At 47.1% G+C, this 22,489-nt stretch overlaps 1 protein-coding gene across 2 annotated transcripts in view; it reads right to left on the bottom strand.

Annotated features, from left to right (window-relative positions):
* Positions 1-15,899, bottom strand: part of MFSD2A (MFSD2 lysolipid transporter A, lysophospholipid) — a 35,509-nt gene extending 19,610 nt beyond the window's left edge. The window contains exons 1-4 of one of the 2 annotated variants that reach the window (XM_053398830.1): positions 15,480-15,899; positions 10,180-10,305; positions 9,261-9,385; positions 1,038-1,161 (exon numbers count right to left, since the gene is read on the bottom strand). In XM_053398830.1, the coding sequence (XP_053254805.1) occupies positions 1,038-1,161; positions 9,261-9,385; positions 10,180-10,305; positions 15,480-15,569 (465 nt within the window). In that variant the 5' untranslated portion in view covers positions 15,570-15,899. The remainder of the gene's footprint in view (positions 1-1,037; positions 1,162-9,260; positions 9,386-10,179; positions 10,306-15,479) is intronic. The other variant, XM_053398831.1, reaches the window with a different exon arrangement.
* Between the last annotated feature and the right edge of the window lie 6,590 nt (positions 15,900-22,489).

A 22,489-nucleotide genomic window follows, 5' to 3' on the forward strand; every position in this document is an offset into this window, starting at 1 on the left:
TCTGTGGTGCAGTCGCTGCAGACAGGCAGCCAATGGCTCACGGACCTGCTGAGGGCCTGGTGCTTAGAGGCAAACAAGACCAACGTACACACACCTTCATACGGTGCACACTTGTCCAGATTTATTATTTAAGATTAGGGCTGGGCGATATCAGCTTTTCAACATCGCGCTGTATCACCAGCCGAACATTGTGGTTTGGCGATATACCATGATGTTGGAAAAAATAGATGCATTGGACTCTGACAGAGAGACACTAGGTGAAACTGCCCCAGCTCTCACCTTGAGAGCCAAGGCGGTTTCACCCAGGCTCACAGGCTGGGACAATGCAGATTGTTTGCGCTGCTCAGCTGGGGGGAGGGAAGGTCCCCCCCCCAGCTGAGACAGTCCTGGGGCGCTCGCACGAGCGGCCAGACCATCAGGGCTCCTTTAACTGCTCGCTGCGGGGAGCAGCAACCGCGCTCCCCTCAGCTGAGCAGTTTCACAGAGCCACCACTGGCTTGCGGGAGCCAGCCTGGACTGGGGGCTCCTTTAACTGCTCAACTGCGGCAAGGGCAGCTGTGCAGTTTAAAGATGCAGAGGGAGGAACAAGCTGTATTGGTGCCTCACCAATACAGCTTGTTCCTCCCTCTGCATTGTATGAGGGCAGGGTGGGATGGCGGTTTCACTCAGCGACATATCAGTGGTGAAACCGCTCCCGAGTCCCTCTGCTAGCAGTGCCAACTGAAGGAAGGAACTCTTGCACTCGGGAAGTACATTGCAAGGGCTCTGCCAGGCCTACGTTCCGCAAAGCACACTAAGCAGAGAACTGGCAAAGCCACTTTCTGCAGGCACTGGCAATATACGATCAAGTTGCCCCACAGGGAATTCAGTTCTGCAGCTGGTCTGGCCACTTCACATATGATGTCGGGCGTGAGCTAAATGAGGTGCAGTTTGGGGGGGAATGGCCTTGTGGGCCAAATCTGGCCTGTGGACTGGAAGTTTCCCACCCTTGCTCAAAAGCAAAATGCAGGTTGTGCACAAGAAGATGAGGGACTCACTGTGACGAGGGTCTGGAAGATGCAGTAGAAGAAGAGATACCACATCACTTGGCCTTGAGAGATGTCGGGGACAAACCATATCAGGAAGTAGGAGATCACAGCAAAAGGAGTGGAGAATATAATCCTGTTGAAAATTGAAGCAAGATGAGAAAAACCTGATATAGTTTGGGGTTCGGAGAGAGGAAAAGGAAGAGAAAAAGTATAATTTGATACGAATTTGTCTGGTTTTAAATGCAAGGGACGTAGTCCATTGACCACCTCTGTAGAAGTTCTATTGGTCTTGACCTAAGAGGGTTTTCACCTTCCTGTTCCTTTCAACGGCTGCTGGGGGCCACAGCAGTTCTCATTACCAGGAGTTAAAGCTGATGTCAGTCGTGAACTTACTAGGCCGCCTTGGAAAAGCCACCAAATCCAAGTCCCTGACCTGAATCATAAAGGATAATTATACCGGCCTACTTTTAGGAAGCAAATACTGACACGATCCTTGGGAAAAGCTAAGACAACTGGAAACAAAGCCAAGTATAATTGTCATTCTCTTCACTGTATGGCTGCGGTATGTATCCCTGTGAGCCCCGCCTCATGGTCAGAACCCTTGGTTCAGCTCCAAGGGATTAGATGACCTTCAGATTCAGCTTGCAGTCCTACAAGTTTATAATTCCAGGCTTGTCAGTACTTGGGCGGGATTGGGTGGGTAGGAGAAGAGAGAGCGAGAAACAAGAGAGAGAGAAGAGGCAAAGTTCCAGACAGCATAAAGAGCTGAGTAAGGTTTTGTGCAGTGGGGCTTTGATCACACAGTCCCCCTCAATGAGGCAGCAGGAGCAGGCCTGCTGAGCTTTAGAACCTGTTGTGAGCAACAAAGCAGAGATTTGGCAAGAAGGTCCGTCTGCTTCAGGAGGAGCTAAGCATTTTGCAGGACTGGAAGGGAGGCAGGGGAAGTCTACATGCTGTGCGTGTGAGGCGAGGAAAGCTAAACCGGGGAACTAAAGTGCCACCTTCTCCACCCAAAGAGAGGAATTCACTACCTCCCTCACTCAGAAAAGAGAAGTGAACTGGCTTTCTTTGTGTATCTACTTCCCATGCAAGACCACATAAGACTTTTAAACAGCCACTTGGCCATCCAGTGACAAAGAATTAGGTGTAGGTTGCCAGCCTATTGTAAGCCACAGAAAACTAGCATAAATAAGTGTGGCTTGAAAGGCCAAATATTTCTGCAAGCTAGTCAACTCAGGTGGGTTTATTTCCACAAGATACACATTTCACAGAAGGAAAACTGACAATGCTCAGAATTCCTCCCCCAAACAAGCTAAAGATCTACATACACCCCAGAACAAATAAAAACCCAGGGGGGAAATGCAGGCGGCATGCTGGAAAGCAGTGGTGTATTCTCCAACATAGGCAACTTGGGCTACAGCTTTTGCCCTTAACTGGAAACCTAGTCCTTTATCATTCAATGCCTCTTGTGTCACTGGGCCTCCAGGAAACCGGAGTGCGTTGCTGTATGCACATTCTCTGTAGCAAGGATACGTTATCAACAGGACAGAGGAGTACATAGAGACGGAGGGCGGGGATTGGGTGAAGAGACAAAGGGGAAGACATCCATTTATTCCCTAGGAGAGAAACTGCTAAATCCTTTTACAGGAAAGGACCTGGTGAACGTAAGAGAAGCCGGCCAGATCAAGCCAGTAATCGAGCATCCCGGTCTCATAGTTGTCTGCAGGAAGCAAGCAAGCCAGCCAGATCTGAGGACAACAACCCCTCTCCTCTACGTGGTTTTCAGCAACTGGTATTCAGAGGCACAGTGCCTCCGACAGGGGAGGAAGAACCATATTCCTCCTAAGTGAAGTTGGCCTAATACTCGTCAACTTTTCCCCAGCTCCTCCAATCTAATAAGCATGGAGAGTAGGGATCCAACCAAGCAAAGCTCCCCCGCTCAGCACATAAGCAGAGGCCAACATGAGAAGAGTGGATGCTCAATCCAGGTGGGGTTGGGTTGGGGGACTGGCTGGCTCATTCTTGCCTTTCACCTGCTAGCTAATGCACAGAGGCAAAAATCGAAAGTGGCACCGGGTTACACACATGTACACACCTTTTGATGACTAAACTCAAGGTTGCCAAGAGAGATCTAGAACAGAGGTTTTCAACCTTTTTGAGTCCACAGTTCCTTTGACCAAGTACCTTCTTTCTGTGGCACCCCTGTGGGGCTCAGGAGCCCAGCTATGTCACCCCTTGCCCGCAGAGCAGGCAGCCTCTCACCCTTTTTCAAACAGCCCCCCCCCTTGTGAAGTCTTTCCTCAGCCTCCTCTCCCCTCTCCTTGGGAGTCCTCTGGCAGCCACTGCTGCTGCTTGTGGTCTCTGAGCTGCCACCCCCTGCCTTCAAGAGAGGTGCCTCCTCACACTGCCCCACAGGGGCCTGGGACTTGTCTGTCCATTCTCAGCAGCAAGGGCTGGTGGTCTGGCTGGGCTCCCTCGCCCACTTGCCTGCTTACTCTGAGGCCCCGTTTCAGCTCCTGGAAACCAGCACCCCCTGGCCAGCCCCAGAGGCACCATTCGCCTGGGGATCTTGTAGCGTGGGCTGCTGCAACAAATAGCTGTGCAAGCCTTTGGGGGAGGGAGGGAAGGAAGAGGGATGGAGGTCAATGTTGCCCACGGCACCCCGATCAGCATTCAAGGCACCCAGGGTGCCACGGCACACTGGTTGAAAAGCACTGATCTAGAAGACACAACCTATAATGGAAATGTGCTCTTGCATAGGCTTCATTAAAACGAAAAGGAGCCTTGCAAGAACACATTTACTGTTCTCTCAGTGCAGTTCTCATTCGGTTCAATAAGCCTTTGTGCAGGACTTCTCTGTGGACTGTACATGCTAGAAATGTGTGTACTGTCATTTGGACTTTCTGCATTCTCAAAGCCTCCAGCTTGTAGGCTAACCTTGGCCCTCCAGGGGGACTGAGAGCCAACTTTCCCCAGAAAACACCCACCCATTCTTCAACTGACCTCAGTTATCTGATGGCCAGGAGGGGGGGGATGAATCCTGTGCTGGCTGTGCATGAATGTTTCTCATGCAGGAACATAGCAGTATAGCTGAAATGAGCAAGATTCCATACAAACCCCTTCCTGATTCAAGGATGGATTTGAATGGAAACAAGTTTTAGCAGTGCCTTGAAAGGGGCTTTGAAGTCCCAACTTTAGCACTTCAAAGCTCTTTGCACTTGATGTCATTGTGATGCCATGTGACCGATAGCTAGGGGGCTGTGCCCACCAGTCTTGCTTCACATGGATTAAGTTAAGTGAGTGCAAGGGTAACAAGAGCTATTGTGGAGAGCAAGTCTGAATTAGTTTTTCTTTTCTTTAAAAAAAAAAAGGGTTTCTGTGCGCATATTATGTGGGCATAATAATAATAATAAACAGGCATGAGCAATCCTGGTAGAATTCTTAGGAATCTCATTTCTCTTTTGGGGGCTGTAGCCATGTGGCCGAAAATTAAATTCATCCCTCAGGGTGTGTGCAAGGCTACTTTTCTCCATCTGGCAAGGGAAGCAGACGGAAGAGAGAAATTATTTTAATGTGACTCATTGGCATTTTGCCCCACAGCACGCCAATTCCCATGACGCGGAAAGGAAAGGTGACGTGTGTAGGACACTGAGACAATCACAAGTGTCCTGATATTCTGAACTGTTTCTAGATACTCAGTATTTGCATAGCCTTCCTCTTGCCCCTGGGCTTAAAAAAAAATCCGCATAAACTCTACATAGCTTGATAGTGGTGCGGAAAGTGGAGCAGTGTCCACAGCCTACAGTGGGGATGCCCTTGTGGAAATCCCCTTGTAAAACACCTTTTTAGCAAGAATGACTGCTACAGAGTTCAAGATCGGACGGCCAGCTTCATCCGTTTCCTCCTCTCCAACCCATTCTAAGAGAGAGAGTCTCCCAGCGGTTTGACTTCTAGTAACCCCCACCCGCTGATCCGCAGAGATATATGAAACAGGCTAGACAGGCACACGCCCTGGCTCTCCATTGGCTGAGCTCAGATGGTGTGTTCCACTGCAATCTCTTCTCCTTCCCCGCCCACCGGCTTTAACTGTTTCCTCTGCCATGTGTGAAATAGCTTCCTTCCACACACGCTGCTCTTGGGGAAAGGGAAAGAATTTGATTTTCAGCTCGGCTTCAAATCAGAATGGAAAGTGTGAGGGGAGGGTGGGAGGGGGAGAGGAGATACTAATTTTTTAAAAAAGTTAAAAGCAGATTTTTCAAAAGTAAGCCTTGCTTCCATGTTGAAGTTTTTAAAAGCAAAATTTTCACTTACTAGTGTTTTATTTATCTATCATCATTATTAAGATTTATTAAATTTCTATCCTTCATCTGAGGAGCACAGGGCAGTTTACAATGTAAAAACACAAAGATACATAACATAATAACAAGCAATAATAATACCGCCCAATATTATTATTGAGTAGTAAAACCCTGGCTCAATTTTCATGGAATGCTATGCTAAACCACAGCTTAGCACAAATGAGCAAGTTTCCCAAGCAAAGATCGCAGCCACAGCGCTTCTGCTGCTGCTACCAGAACCAAACTAGGGCCAGACAAACCATGAGCTGTAAACCAAGGTTTGTTCTTGGTTTACCACTTGTTCAGAGAAGTCCTCAATCACCTACCACAGAACCCCTGCAAATCTTACTGGGGCACCTTCTAGGGTGCATGGACTCATGGTTCTCACAGTCATTGTCCGCAAATTGAGCATGTGTTCCAGAAACACCTGTGTTTCTCCTTGTGGCTACTTTTTGGAGAGGGAAGATGCCCAAAAGCCATTGCAGAGAACATGCTAAAGATGTTGTGGGCAATATTAGAATAAGGCTACAAGCCTTTGCATGCTAAGCCCCATCAAAGACAGTGGGACTTACTTCTAAGGAGATGTGCACAGGATTGCATTGCAGGAGCGAGCCCTGTTTCCTGCAAGCCTGACTGGAGAGACGTGCGATGGAGAGGGAGCCAATTTTAGAGAGAAGCAAGCCGACTCAGATTGATAAGGACACGACCTCATAAGCCATATGCTCAGCCCACTTACCGCATCAGAAATCACTAAACTTAACTGCTCTCTGACATGTTGCTATTCTGGACTTTCAATACTGTATTTGCAACTCACCATCCGAGATGCAAAAGTGAGGGAGAAGCACTGGTGCTACGGAAGCTATTAAACACACTCACACAAACTTCAACTCAACTGCAGGAAGCCTTGCCCTTTGTGCCCAGAAATATCTCAGCTCCAAAAAATTGCCAGGCAAGTTATTACTAAAATAGGTTTAAAAGAATCAGTTCTAGCTTAACAACGGCCTAGACAATGTCACAGCTAGGGAAGGCTTTCTGTTCTGCAATGGGCCCGCTTTCAAAAGATTTCCATGAGATCATGTACAGGTGAAGATGAAGTCACATTTGTTTCTACATATTTGTTAACACACTCCAGACACTACTGACACCCTTTTGTCTTTGTGAGTCATATTTACTAATGCCAACAAAGGTATCTGGCTGAGCCACTTTCCTAACTGCAGAATTTTTTTTGCTTCCCAAGAATAAACTAGTCCCCTACTCCCAACAAATTTAATTAGCCCCCACCCACTTCCTGCTGACATCTTGGCCAGAATTTTATTAGCATATCATAAAAAGCTAATGAGGATCTATATTATATACAGCAAACATGGGGAGCCTGGGTACTCCAGAGTATGTTGGGGTATAAATCCTATTACAGTCATACCTCGGCTCCCAAACGCCTTGGGAGTCAAACGTTCCGGCTCCTGAATGATCGAAAACCGGAAGTGAGTGTTCCAGTTTTCGAACATTCTTTTGGAACCCAAACATCCAATGGGGCCTCCGTGGCTTCCAATTGGCTGCAGAAGCCATGATTTGGAAGTCGAACGGACTTCATGAATGAATTCTGTTCGACTTCTGAGGTATGACTGTATTCCGTTGCTGCAAAACATTACATCAATGGCTAACTGCTTCTCCAATAGCCAATCCCTATACAGTGAAAACAGAAGTACCCACCCCACAGATGGCATACTTCGGGGAGTCGGGGGTGGAATAGACATATGGACCCTAAGGCCTGCAGAAGTACCTAAACCACCACCACAAGGACAACCCAGAGAACAACCCAATAAGCACTTAGCAGAAAGCTGACCCAGAAAATGAGGAGGCGAAGCGGGGAAGGGGATAGGAGATGGGAATGAAATGGAATTACATGAAAGGGGGCCCAATTCACTGACAGGTACCCTGAACAGCATCATTCCACACAGCAACATTTTGTTGTAGGCCCCTCCAGTCTATGTTAGACGCCAACAGGAGTTTTTTTCTGGCTTCTGACTGGCCTTCCTGGACTGAACCCAAATAGCATCATTGCATGCTGGCTGGACAGACACCCGCCCTTTATTCCAGTCCTGGAACCTCAGCAAAGGCAAGCGCAGTGGGGGAGGGATATTTTGGGCCTGAGTTTAAGGCCAACAGAAGCAAAACAAAAAGCACCAAGTTGCACCAGCAAATTTAAGAACCCCAAAGGGTGGGGTGGAGAGTATAATCATGCCCTAACCAAGGAAAGGCATATCTAATTTCTCCCTGGGCAGCTCCTCCCCGCCCAACCCTTTTTCATATGTTATCCACCGTTAGGCCCTTCAGCCAGTGAGCAATGCAATCCTAGCAACCGATGCAAATGCTTCCCAGATTCAGAGGCTGCCACTATACCTCAGCCATAACTAGCTATTGCTGACTGTCAGCCGAAAGAGGATTGGGGGAGTTCAGACACAAGCAGCTGTCTCCTAGGATGCTTTTCCTTATAAATCCCAGGGTGCTAGTTAGCCCTTCTTTATTTATTTTGCTGCAACTTTGATTTATCAAGAAGTTCCACTTTATCCATAGGAATCTGAATAGCCACAATGGTTTCTGGTCCCACTGCAAGTTCTAATTTAAGCACATTTCCACCCTTCAGACAACCTCTCTCTTCCCTAATTTCTCCAAGTACTGAAAACAGGAAATATTTGGGTAATATACTGCCTTCCAGATTCTTCTGCGCCCAATGTGTGAAGCATAGGCCTGTTAGGAAAGAGGTGGTAGCACTCTCCTAGTCCTCAAGGGGGGAAAGGCTGCTGTTTGCCCAGGCACCAAAAGCTTTCCAGTCATTAACACTCTCCAGTATTAGATGGGGAAAGCTGTAGTTCGAAGGTTCTATCTCCAGAAAGAGCTGCAACCCTGCCTGACAGGGAGCCTCTGACTATCAGTGATGACAGTATTATTAAAAGGATCTGTTCCCCAGTTTTCATCTATACCAGGGGTGGGGAGCCTCTGGCCTGGGAGCCAGATGTAGCCCTCCAGACTTAGCTATCTGGCCCTCAGGACGTTCACCACACCCCTCACTGCCCCTGCATTGCACCATTTGGCTGCAATGTGTCCTTGCACTGGGAGACTGCCTCTTGCTTGCCTCAGGAGTTTCCCCTACACAGGAGACTAGAATGACCAATCTCCACTATTAAAATTCCACTCTGGGGTTCTTCCTCAGCATGCAGTTTTTTAAAAAATCAAAGCCTGTTCACAAATGCAATCTCTCGCCAGATTTAATAAGCAACCGTTCATCTTCTTACTCTGAATTGCTCCCTTACACTGCTGGTTCAGTCCAAAGATAATTTAAATAAAGCCCTTTCAACCTCAGTCAAACGGAGAATGCATAATAAAACATTGCTAAATCCTTTGTTGGGCATAAACCAAATGCCTGCCCACTCTTTTCCTTATTATCAGACAGAATAACATAGCTACAACTACACACAACTGTAGGGGAATTTTGCAGGGGAAGCCAAGAAAGAAAAAAGCCATTTTTCCAGCCTAGGAAGAGCAGTCTGAATCCAGACTGCAGATAGTTAATCCAAAAACTTGTATTCCTGCAGCTGGTGGGTTCCTTTCCTCCCTCCTGATGATTTAGAGTAATTTGTCCTTATCTTGAACAATGCCTCTTGCTTGCCTCAGGAGTTTCCCCTACACAGGAGACTAAGCCAAGGGGGCGCAAAATTGAGAAGATATATGCGAAGATTGCCAAATTTTTGCTTCACCTGGGGAGCCATATTATGAAAGATCTGCCCCAAGACAGGCCCCCACTCCATTCACAAATGCATGTGCTTCTCAACATAGTGACAAGCACTATGCACTGACTAGCTCTACGAATCCCATATTTTGGCAAAAACCAGCTTACCAGGGCATCAGGCGTCCAAGGCGACTCCATGACGTTTTACTGATGAAGAAACCCACCAGCGGATCAGTAATGGCATCCCATGCGCGGCCCACAAAAAGGATGATGGATGCATAGAAAGGGTCCAGCTATGCGGGAGAGGAAGAGATCCAATTCAAGTCGAGCAGCTTAAGACTGAAGGTGTGGAAGCACGTGAGTACAAGGTGAGGTTCCATCAGTTATGCTTTCCAAGTGCACCACTTGCCTTTGTCATCTCAGGTGGTCTTTGTCTGCCCCCACTAAGCTTGAACAACTTGTGAGCTGCCACACATTACGGAAGCTCAGCAGGCAGGGAGAGAGGACACCATAACACAAAGATCAGCAGCTCCAAAGTGCAGCCTGTCAGGTGCTTGGAAAAACCTTCAGGCAGGCATCAAAAAATTGGAGGGTTTTCAAGCCCCAGGTGGCTAGTAGGGCACATTTTCCTTGGAAGAGGAACTTGCATCATGAAATGCTACTCCTGCGAACAACGTAATTTACACAGGAATATAGAAAGCTGCCTTATACCGAGTCAGGACATAGATCCATCTAGCTCAATATTGTCTATTCTGATGGACAGTGGCTCCCAGGGTGTTTAGACAGGAAGTCTTTCTCAGCCCTACCTGCCAGGGATTGAACCTGCAACTTTCTGCATACAATGCAGCTGCTCCATCACTAAGCTATGGACCTTCCTCCAGCAACAGAACTCTACCGCTCTCTTCTGCTATATTGTTAGCTACAGTATATCCAAAGGCAGCCTTCATGCAAGGGCCTGTCAGGCATAGCGAAAACCCTTCTCCTGCCAACTTTCTGTTTCAATTTGCAGGTTACTCAGTGGAGTGCTGCATTCCATCACCTTTGGGCCACCCCTCAAAAAGCAAATATACAAGCTGGTCAGACTTACCTGAGCCACATCCAACAAGTAAATCTGCAGAAAGAAGCCCAAGGCGCAGCCAGTGATCTGGTAGGGCGCTCCGCCAATGGCATAACACACTTTGCTGCATATCGATAGCTTTCCTTTGCTTTCTCTCTGGAAAATAGAGGACAGGACGTACTAAATTAGCCACCATCATTCCTGGGCATATTCAGCTTCTTGTGGGAACAGCATGGCAACCTAACAACTTTGCAACTAGTTGAGGTTGTGTGTGGGGTTTTTTAATCACTTTCTTGCATTTATCAGTCCAGAGCCTTGAATGACTTCCAAGCAATGTGTCATATCTGGTTGTATTAGCTCAAGGCATATTTGAGCAGACAGCTTTACTACTCCCCACTCTTACTAGCAAAGATTTACATTGCTCACTCAACGTTTGCAAACAGCTCTGCCTCAAGTGGACAATGGAGTTGCATCAAGGACGGACAACAGAAGTTGCCCAGAGTGGGTGTGTTGCTTGTGTGTGCGCGTGACAATGCATTCCACACCACAACACTAATTTCCTGCTAACCACGTAAAACTCTCCCTGTCTTTTTGTTCCCTGTCTATTCAAGGGGTGGGGTGAAATGTTTATTTTATACATCATTTACAGGCTGCAGAATATTTACTTTTAATAAGCTCATCATGGCATACAAATCTATGGCCATGACAAGCCTACTTCTTAAACAAGTAATAATTTCAGAACCGACCAATTTCCTAGTGGTGCAGCAATAGCATCATCATTCATTCATTAAAATGCTAGCACATTTGCAAAGCTAAGCAGGGTCTGGTATGATTTCAAATTGGATGGGGGAATGCATGTTGAAATTCCTGCATTGCAGGGGCTTGGACTAGATGACTTTCAGGGTCCCTTCCCGTTCTATGATTCTATGACCACTGCTTCCCCACCGCTAGCCTATATCTGGTTCTCTTAATGTTGGGGTGACTGAAGCCCGGCAACATCTGGGGAGCCACAGTTTAGCCTTCCCAACTGCCAGTGGCTCTCCAGGGTTCCAGAGGGGAGTTTTTGCCAGCCCTACCAGGCGATACTTGGGATTACCTGGAACCCTTTGTACGGAAAGCAGGTGCCCTCTCTCTGTGCAGCAGCCCTCCCCAAAGGTAGAGCAGTGGACTTGGAAGACTACCTGGTGAACTTTGGCCAGTCACAGTCTTTCAGACTAAGCCTACCTCACAGGGTTTTTATGCAGACCAGACCAGTTATGCTACCCCAAGCCTTTTGGAAGACTGAATAACCCTACCCCACACCCAATCAGCAGCAGCAGCAGTCCCAAGTAAGGCTGTGTACAGTGGTACCTCTAGTTACAAACTTAATTCGTTCAGAGGTCCATTCTTAACCTGACACTGTTCTTAACTAGAGGTGTGCTTTCGCTAATGGGGCCTCTTGCTGCCGCTGCACCGTCAGCACACGATTTCCATTCTCATCCTGGGGCAAAGTTCTCGACTCGAGGTAACTCTTCCAAGTTAGCGGAGTTTGTAACCTGAGGTGTTTGTAACTCGAGGTACCACTGTACACACTATTGCCTATAAAGCACACTCAAATCACATTCTTTCCTTCAAAGAATCCTGGGCACAATGGTTTACCCCTCACAGTGTTACCATTCCCAGCAACCCTTTGCGAAACACAGTACCCAGAATTCCTTGAGAAAAAGAATGAGCTTTGAATGTAGAGTGTGTACGCAGCTTTAAAGGTACAATCCAGAGAGATCCATCATGTTTGCTCCCTCCCTTTCTCAAGAATCAGGGTCTTACAGTTAATCACACACACACACAATATCTACTCAGAAGGAAGATGCATTGAGTTCAGTGGGGTTTACTCCTATGGAGTTTGGGATAGGTGTGCAGCCTTAAACCTTCTGAATATCACGGAAGGGATCAGATATGTACCTGCTACAGTTCAGTCTGTAGTCAGATAATGCAATAGTACTCTAACCAGTTACATGAAGTGCTTAAAGATATTTTTTAAAACCCACATAAAATGGGTTCTCTTCTCCATGAAGCATTTGATGACACACACTCTGCAGGTGCTGGCTGTCTAAACCAAAACTCCCACCACAAATATATAGTATTTAGCCATATGAACCTTTTCTGGAGAGAAGCACCACTTCGTTTCCATCATAAGTACCACCTGTGATCCAAGTCCCCATATCCTGGTGGTAGTGCTCTCTTTAAGGCTGCACTCCTAAAATGCACTTCCTTCCATGAAAGTAAGCCCCACTGATTTCCATATACTTCTGAGAAGATATGTATAGGTTTGCACCACAATTGTTTTTAATCAGTACATTGCACTGTACAGCTGGGATGGGGAAACTGTGGCCCTCCAGATGTTGCTGAACTCCCACCATTCCTCATCACTGGCTGGGGCTGATGTGAACTGGAGTCCAACAACACAAGTTCCCTCTGCTTGCTTCAGAGCACTGAAAAGCCATGGGCTCCCTCAGAAAAGCTTCAGAGCAGCCCCGTAAAGCAGGCCAGTATTACTATCACCATTTTTCAGATGAGACACAGCTGAGACACAGTTGGCAACCCACAAAAGCCTACTTACTGAATCTATGGCGGAGGTGAGATTTGAATTGGTGGGCAGGGAAGACACAAACACACATTTCCTGCAAAAATTTTTTTTCCTTCCAGTAGCACCTTAAAGACCAACTAAGTTAGTTCTTGGTATGAGCTTTCGTGTGCATGGCAGACCAACACGGCTACCTATCTGTAACTGGAACACATTTCCTGCCTTACTCTTTCAGTAAGATTATTCAGCATAAGCTCCACGTGGCTGCCTGGCAATGCAACTGCTCCATCTATCTATACAGTAAACTAGGAAGCAGGAAAGAAGAACAATGTGCACAGCTCCCTGGATCCACTGGACCATATTTAATCAAGAAGATTAACAAAGGGGGATTGGTTTACAGATAACAAGCAAACTTCTCTAGAAAGCAGAAAAACCAACAGCTTTGAATGGAGCCAGTGGACTAACACAAGCCTAATTCTGCAAAGCAATCCAGCTGCCAAGTTTAGCGGCACAGCTGCATTCGCAGGGAGAACAGCTGGGGCAGCTCCCCACCCCCCAAGCCCCGGAATTGGCAATTGGAAAGGGAGAGGCCCTGAAAGAGACACGTACTTCAACGGCACTGGTGTACACTTTCCCCAGGAGGCGGGCTCCATCAATAGTGCCCTGTGGGAAGTCATGGGCTACTCTCACCCCATGCAGCACAGTACAAGGGGCTGCTGTAACAATGAGTCTCCAAAGCCTTTGCAAGGAGTAAGGTCTGGGCTTTCCACTACCAGAAGCCAATCCTGATACTAATTCAACAACAGGCAACCTTGAGCAAGGCACCTCTGTGCTTCTCGCCTTTCTTTTCTGTTGCAAGGAGTCAACATCTTCAGAAGGGATGTTGCAACTAACACTGGAAGAAGCCTGCAAAGCATTTCATGGGGTGGGGGATGCTTTTGCCCCTGCCATCAGCCGTGTGGCAGGCTCCATAGAATTGCTCCTCAGGAGCACTTTAAAATGGCAAGAATCCCACCACCCCTTTTAATAACTCTGACCTATGTTGAGTGATAACATTGCTAACTCTGAAGCAACCACACATGCTCTTGTAGCATATTGACTTTTTGCAATTCAAGCTTGAATGAGTGGATCTTCAAATCTTATAGGAGGGAAAACACACGCACACTGCAAAATAGCACCCCTGCTTTATACAAGAGGCTGGTCCCATTCAAGAAGTGTTGTGTTTCTCTGCTTTTAACCCAGGGTTTGCTGAAAATCATTGTCTCTAATCCTAGTAATGCAGTTCATGTGCTGTTCCAAACCCCTTAAATTACGCTCCTCCTTACTTCATTCATTCACACAAGAACCTTCTTGGGTAGTGAAATTTCCACATACATTTTGCACCCATTCAACATACTGCAAACTGTTCAATGATACCCTTTCGAGTCCTGGAATAAGGATCAATAACACCTACTACCAGCACTGGCAGTTTTTATTTAGTGCCCAGGGCTACTATCTTTTGACCAGCTTTCTCTCACCCAGAGTCTTCAAGAGTCATGAGGAAGCCAACAGGTCAAAATCCCACCTTGGAAGTCATGGTTAGAACTCAAGAAGAGTCCTTCGTCTGGATCAGGTCAGTGGCCCATTTAGTCCAGACTCCTGTTCTCAGGGACCAACCAGATGGAAAGCCAAGACCAGAGTCCAGCAGCAAAACTCTCCCCACTTGTGATTCTCAGTGTTCAGAGGAATATTGCCACTGACAGTGGGGGAGAAGGAACATAGCCTTTTCCTCCAAAGTTTAGACTCTAAACTTTAGAGTTAAAAACTAGACATAGACCCCCCCTTTCCATATAGTTTAGCTTACAAAAACAAATGTAATAAGTTTGTACATTAGTACTGGCACCCTAAAAATCAATCATTACTTTATGCTCCCTATACTCTTTACTTTCACCTGGACCTCCCACTCCGCTATGTATATGTTTTAAATGCATATGAGAAAGCGGGAACAAGTCTGATTTTTCTAGTTGCCAGGAAGTTAAAACAGCGCGAGCGACCCCCACCCATCGAGAGTAAAGCGAACGCGGCGCCTTTAAGGAAAGTTTGCCCTTGTCTCTAATGAATGAACTTGAACGGCTCGGAGGCCTTTGGAGCCGATTTACTACCACTGGAAGGTTGTGGGGGAAGAAAGGCAGGGGGCGCAGCACCCCTCGCGCAGCAGGCGGTGCGAGACTTCGCAGCGTCCCGCGCAGAGAGCTCAGCCCAGACTAATGGCCCCGGCGCCTCCCGAGAAAAGCCAGCCCGGACAAAGCGCCTCCAACCCGCCACAGTCCTCATCCGAGACGTGGGCCGTTCCCCTCCTCTCATCTGGACGGATAAACCTTATAAGGAGTCCTCCCGTCACCACCCCCACGCCCCAATCCCGACGGGATTCGGATCTGCCACATAGCTTTGACGCCACGATCCGCATCCCGGCGTTGGGGCGAATCGCAGGATCTATAGTGCGCTTTCTGCTCCAAAGCCTCTCTCTTGCACACACAATGCACGGCCCTTTGAAGAAGAAGAAACTCCCAAAGGCCATCCGGATCGAGCCATGCGGATCCACTCACGTGGCAGCCCCGGTCTTCCTAGCCATGCCTCCTCGGGAGTAACGCCCGATGGAACTCCCCTCCTCCCGAGCCCAGCGTGCGAGGATCGCGGCTTCAAATCCCTTGGGGATTTCTAAACTCCCACCCCCAGCCCCGGCCCGACCTCCCAAAGGGGACCCCGCCTCACATTTTTCCTTAGGTACCTTGGGACGTATCAGTTCTTCTTGCTTCAAGATACTTTGCTGCAAAAGACCCGCAGTTGCAACGCTCTCCGCTCCTTCTCCTTTGGCCATTTGGCAAAAAGAAAAAGAAAAAAAAACAACCCCAAACCCTGACCCGATCCCCTTCACTGGTCTTTCCTTTCCTTCTTTGCTTGCTTCCTTCGCTTTTTTCTTTTCCTTGTTGCTCGATTGGTTGCTCTTCGCTTTGCCTTTTCGCAGGTGAAAGGACCCCGTCGACAAAGCAGCACCACGTATTTGATGGCCAGATAAGCGCGCTCGCCAGAACAGAGCGGCGTGGCGTTTCCTTTCGCTTTCCCGAAGGCGAAGGTCCCGCTCGAAGCCGCCCAAAAGTGAGTGAATGAATGAACGGCTCGAGGCGGATTGAATTTCATTCGCACGCTTGCAGGCGGAGCCCCGCCCTCTCACTCGTGAGACACGCCCCCTCCCCTCGCCCCAGGGCTGGTGGGTGGGGGCTGGCAGCTGCCCAGCGCACACCCGTCAGCCCTGATCCTCTTTTGCTCCTGTGCCCATAATTGGAGGCGCCACCCAATATAACGCGAGAGCCAATCAGCGGCTGCGCCGGCGCAAACACCCCCAATTTACCCATCGCCTTCTGCCTGCCTCCTCCTCGCCGAAGCAGACAATCCCGGCTCCTAATTTTAGCCCCTCCACCTGCCTGCCGTTTTTACATTGTGATCACGGCTTTCCGAAGTCCCTGAGACATTATTCTTAAACTCATCTAATCCCGTCCGTATCCCCTGCTGCTAAAAGCGTCAGGCTTTGCCAGATCGCTTACACCAGCACTTCCCAAATTTGGGAGGTGCAAACTGCTTCCTGAAATAAAGAAAAGAGGCACGTCTCATTCGTATCCTCCCCATCCCCAAATATTCATTTATATAGGCCAGGAATGGGCTGCAGTTGTGGAGCTGCAGACATTGCTGGACCACAGCTCCCCATCAACTGGACTCATCAACTGAGGAGGTTGGTGAGAGTTGGAGCGAAACCACATCTTCTTTAGGCACTCTGAAAATAGACCTTGTTTCTAGTGCACTGATTATGACATAGGAGCCAGCTCCAGGGGGCAGTGGGTGCTTGGGCACCCACAATAATATAATTCTGGGAGCGGGGCACCCATAAAGTCAATGAGAAAAGTCAGCTCAGCTCCACCCTCCTCAGTCAGCCAGCGAGGCACCCTTTCTGGGGCGGTGAGGGACTCAGATGTGGAGACAGAGTCTCTCTGCCTCCGAGCCCGTGGAAAAGGGTGCCTTGCTGGCTGTGGAGAGGAGGAGGAGGAAGAGGAAGAGGAGCTGCTGCTAGCTGCAGCAACGCAGACGTATGACATCACACGCACACTCCTGTACGTAGTGCGTGTGACATCACTATGTGCAGGCGTGTGCTTGTGACATCACACGTCTGTGTTGCGGGGGCAGGCACCCACAATCTTGAGGGCGAGTTGGCACCCCTGGATTATAAAGTGAAGTGAGATGTGTTTGTGTGTGGAGCCACTGTTTGTGCTGGCTCTGTTAGGGCAGTGGGCATGATTTGGTTAAAATTGGAAGGAGTCAAGGATGTAGCCTTTAGATGTTTTCAAGGCAGCCATTCTTAGCCTGCTTCCTTCCAGATCTTATGGACCACAAAAATATGGAGAATTTCAACGGAAGGTGTTCTGCTAAAAACTTCAGAGAAGTTTTCTTCCCTTCCCCCACCCGCCCAGTCAGCGTGGCACAGGTGGTTAGGCCTGACCATCTTACTACTGTGTTATGTGTATACAATGTTTGTGTTTACGCTAAACATCTTCTTCCCTACTGTTGACAGCATCAAGGCTGCTTCAAACATGATGCATTCACTACACAATAGCCTAGCAACATAGGGAGCTAACTAATTCCTCTTGGAAGGGGTTCCTTCTGTTAGTGTTAAAGCCAAGCGGGAGGTGAGTGGAGGTGTTGCTTAGCAACTAGGCAGACTGGCATTTGTTCTGATTGGCTGTGCAGTTTTGAGGGTTTCTCTCCCCACCAAATATGTTTGGTTAACTGTCCCTCTGCCCTGAAAAAGTCCTGAACTAAGAAAGTCTGTTAATTTCTTCCCAGGTTACACTGCTTTGTGGAGTTTCCTCATTAAAGTGTTGTCAAGATTTCTTTCTGGAATCCATCTGCATTGTTTAAATGAATTTCCTAACAATTCCAAGACAAAACGTTGGCTCATTTAGCCCACTAATGTCTACACTGACTGGCAGCAGCTCTCCAGGGTTTCAGACAGGGAGTCTCTCTCGGTCTTCTTTCCAGATGAATTTGAATTTGAATTTATCTGGAGATGGATTGTGTTTAGGACCTTCTGCATGCTAAGCCTATGCTCCATCACTGAGCCACAAGAAAACATTAAATGCTGGGTAGATTTCATCATGTAACGGCTGCACTTTATGCACCATTTCCCCCTCTGTGTGTTCACATTCCAGAAGACTGCAATTAACCACAGAGTGCTAATACTCTTTCTAGTCTGAAAGTGGGTGCCTCTGAACAGAAGCACTATGAGAAGGAGTTGAGTGGGCCTCATTCTGTTGTTTCTTCCTAGAGTTGCCACATTTATGTGCTTTTTTATACTGGTTATCTTAGGCAGCATGTGACATTGCTCTGAGCAGACTTTTTTTAAGTCCTTAAGGCAAAGTGATTATAAGCAAGCACAGAGTGCATTTCACCCTTGATGGAGAAAACACTAAATTCATAGTTCTCCACGGCTGAGGTTGGCCTGCCCCAATGAGCTACCCTCCCTCTGGGAAATCACAAGTTTGATTGATTCATTAAATGATTAATTACGGGAGTGGCAACCACCACCGGCCAGGGCAGAGTGGGATCAGGCCAGGGCAGTGGTAATATCAAGGCTACGTGGAGCCATCCCGTCTGTTGCTAACCACATTGCCTCCTTGATTAATTTAATAAATTAAAATGCCTACACTGAATTAAAAACATTTCTTTAATTGGCTGATTCTGTCATGCTCAGAACACAAGTCCAAAATACCAGCAGCCTGTCATGACTGCTAAATGAAACTTCCCCACTAAATGTGGACACCCTGTTCAAGGCAAGTCCCTCCAGACGCACTTCAGGTGTGTAGAGTGGTGTAAATTTGGAGGTGGTGGCACAGGGGTGGTTGCCCCAGGGCAAAATTGTTAGGTATGCAAAATTTCAACATCCTGTGCTGCCTCAGTACAGTTGTGTGTGTCTATTACTGGGCTCTGTCGAAAACGGCTTCTCCATGCAAACCAGGAAGTGACCTCTCCAGACAACAAAACAACTCTTCTTTTTGTATCTCTGTGGCTGCGATCTCCTAGGTGACGAGGATGCCATTAGGCAGCTGAATGCGCATGCATACTCTGTCCATTTCCCTCCATCCCACCTACCCCCTCTGCGTGGCCCCGGGTGCTGGCAACCCACGCTACACCATTGGGTGTGTAGGTCACATGTACAGTGCGTCCATAGGTGCAATGGAATGCACACATTATCTACGAGCATCTCATTAGTTTTAAGGAGGCCCAAATCTGGTCTGGATGGGTGACCCCCTGGGAACCACATGTCCACTTCCTTGAATTCCATGACAGCAGAACAATGGGACTGAAATGTAAAATGAATAAATAAATCCAGGTCCAATTCAAACTCCTGTTTTAAAGTCTTATGAGGCTCAGGACCCCGATAACTCCAGAACCACCTCTCTCCATATAAACCAGCGATCGTCATCTGAGGCCCCCTCCATGGGAAGTCTGGTGGGTGGCAACACAAGAACAGGTCTTTTCAGTGGTGGCTCCCTGCTTGTGGAATGCTCACCCCAGGGAGGCTCGCCTGGTACCTTCATTACATATCTTTAGGCACCTGGCAAAAACATTCCTTCTTCAAGAAAAGGGTGGGATGTTTTAATATACCGTATTTTTCGCTCTATAACACGCACCCGACCGTAACACGCACATAGTTTTTAGAGAAGGAAAATCCGTAGGCATGCCACCCGTAGGCATTCCCTCCATAACACGCACAGACATTTCCCCTTACTTTTTAGGAGGAAAAAAGGGAGTGTTATGGTGCAAAAAATATGGTAGATTTGTGGGGGGTTTTGCTGCTTTCTGTAACTATATGTCTTTGTTTGTTGCTTAAAGTATTGTATACTTTGCGTTTCAGTGGTAAAGAAAAGACTAATAAATTTAAATATTAACTAATTAATTAATTCAGCCACATCTCCATCCAAATGCTGATAGGAATGTGCATTAAGATACCTACCTGAATGTGCATCCATCTGATGTTGATGACTTACAGGTGCACATCAGATTTACTGCTGCCACTCCTATGACATATGCATCTTCTTTGTACTGGGACCAGTGCACTTATCCAAGCTTTTTCTTAATCTACAAAAATGTAACACTCTGAACAAAAGCTAGCTGAGCATCAGAACTTCTTGTTCTCGAATATCTCTGACAGCTGGATCAGAGTGCAGGAATTCGGCAGAGGACGTCTTGGGAAGAAAATGACTCTGGGTTATCTTTGCGCATGAGCCCTTGGGAACCTGTTGATCACATTTATCTGCTCCTTGCACCTGTCTGGGCTTAGAGGGGAAATTATTTCTAGCATTTGGTCATATCAAGTCCTTTATGGGGGGAGGAGTGAGTTGCCATTGGGCATTGCTGTCATCTAGCACCAAACCTCTTTTCCTCATTTAGCAGATGTTCCATCAGCTGACCAGATTGATTCCATCTGCCATAAGATTGATCTAAACGTTCCTCCACACAAAAGTCACTCACAGTCTCGGCAAAGCGAAGTTATAAAGGCCGGTCTCTTTGAGAGAAGACTTTCAGTGCAGAAACCCGGATTCATTGCTAGACCAGTCGATGGAAGGACGGGGAAGGAATGTGCGTAGATTTAAATCACTATTCTCTTCCTTTGCGATGTGGAATCTTCCTGTCATTTCCTGGTCACCAGATGATGACTTCAGACATCATGCGTGGTGAGGGTTGATAAGAAAATGCTTTAGGATTACATAAGCTGTGGTCAGTTTTGGCAATGCAGGAAATAACAGTGCATTTGTGGCAAATATTTATTTTAAAGGAAAACGCGTACACGTGCGCAGACACACACAAAGGTTTCCATGTAGATTACTACTTAATGTCCAGTTAACATAACCACCCCATTTTAATACTTAAGTCTTACATATTTCTGTGAGCTTTTATTCTTTTTATATATATAAAATAGATTTTATTCATATTTTACACACAACAACAACAACACAAAAGATATCGAAAAATAACAATACACAACACACAAAATTCAACATTCGAAAACTAAAGAAAGCAACAAAAAAACAAAAAAACCCACAAATCCATATATTTCAAGTTAATATTATAAACACTAAAACAACAACAAGAAGACATTGCTGTGAGCTTTTATTCATTGCATTACTACATTTATACAGGGCCGGCCTGTGCATGAGGCAGGCTGAGGCAATTGCCTTAGGCAGCAGAACTGCAAGAGGCAGCACCTGCAAGCAGCCTGCCCCACCACCTCTGCTGGTGGTGGTGGAGAAGTGGGGCAGCAGTGGCAGCGGCTTCCAGTGAGAACTCATAATATCTTGCAGAAATCTCACGAGATCTTGCATACTCCACAAGATTTTGTGAGATCTCGTTGGAACCCATCAACGTTGCTGCTTTGTGGGTGCCACCACACAACCCACACAAGGAAGTCTTTGATCGCGTGTGTGGACCAATACCTTCCTGTTACACCTCAGGCAGCAAAACGGGATGCACCTTGCATTCAAGAAGCTCTAAGTTCTTTCCCCTTCATATTATCCTCACAACAACCCTTTGAGGTAGCTCCAGCTGAGTCTGTGACCGACTCGAGGTCACCCAAGTGAGCTTCATGGCCTGGTGGGGATTGGAACTCAAGTCCTAATCTGATACACTCTAACTAAACACTTTAAAACTAAAAGCAACTGACAGGAGGGAAGAATGAAATCAGGAACAGATATAGGGTAGTAAGAAGACAAAAACCCAGTAAGTTGCTCAACTCTTTCCCTCCCTGCTATCTGCTCAAAAATCCTTCAACCCAACCAATTTATCTACCCACAGAGGGGGGAAATTGGGGAAACAGCTAATCATCTTTTTAATATTTGCATACTTTTAATATACTGTATAATACTGGAGTCAGGCAAAGCTCCCTTGTGATCGATTTCTCCATTTCAGAACCACTGCTTTAATCACAGGGTTTATTAACCTAAGATATATCTCCCTCAAAGTGTGTTGACTCTTGCCAGTAATTTTAGAGGAAGCTGGCATCAGGCAATCCTCTCTCCTGGTGCTAAGGAGAGGAGGAACAGCTGAGGATTCGTAGGCCAATCATAACATCCGTAACTCTTCCAAGGAAGGATGACTGGATTCCCAAGATCAGCTGACAGGAACAATGTAGAGAGGAAATTCCTCTGGCAGACAGTAAGCCTTTGTTTCTGTAAGGGCTGCACAACCTTGTTTCATGTCCCAAGATTGCTGGGAGGTGTTCAGGGTGGGCAGATGTCCTACTTTGCAGAGGACAGCCCTCTGTCTGCTCTAAGCCCAGTTTAGGGATAAAGAACCCCAAGAAGGGAGAGAAGGAAGGGCTTTGAAGTTGTGCATCCAGTTAGTGGACAGCAGACAGAGCATGCACCCTAATCACCCATAAGTCACAGACCTCTTCCATCAGCTGTCTGGCTGGTGCTGACCCATGACAGGGCCTTTTCAGTGGTAGTTCCCCAGTTGTGGAATGCCCTCCCTAGTACCTGTCTCCATCATTATTAACTTTCAGGATAAATTTGAAAACATTCTTGTTTATGCAGACATTTGACACCAGAACAATACTTTTCCGGCCCAGAGATCACTGTTTGCAAATGTTTTAATAGAAAAAGTTCACATGGAAATTCGTCAGCATTTTAGTGCAAATTTCTTCTAATATAAACACTCTTGCAAATGTTCCCTAAAACAATGCAATTTTGT

This window comes from Podarcis raffonei, chromosome 8 (genome assembly GCF_027172205.1).
Source record: "Podarcis raffonei isolate rPodRaf1 chromosome 8, rPodRaf1.pri, whole genome shotgun sequence".
In the NCBI taxonomy this organism is placed as follows: Eukaryota; Metazoa; Chordata; class Lepidosauria; order Squamata; family Lacertidae; genus Podarcis; species Podarcis raffonei.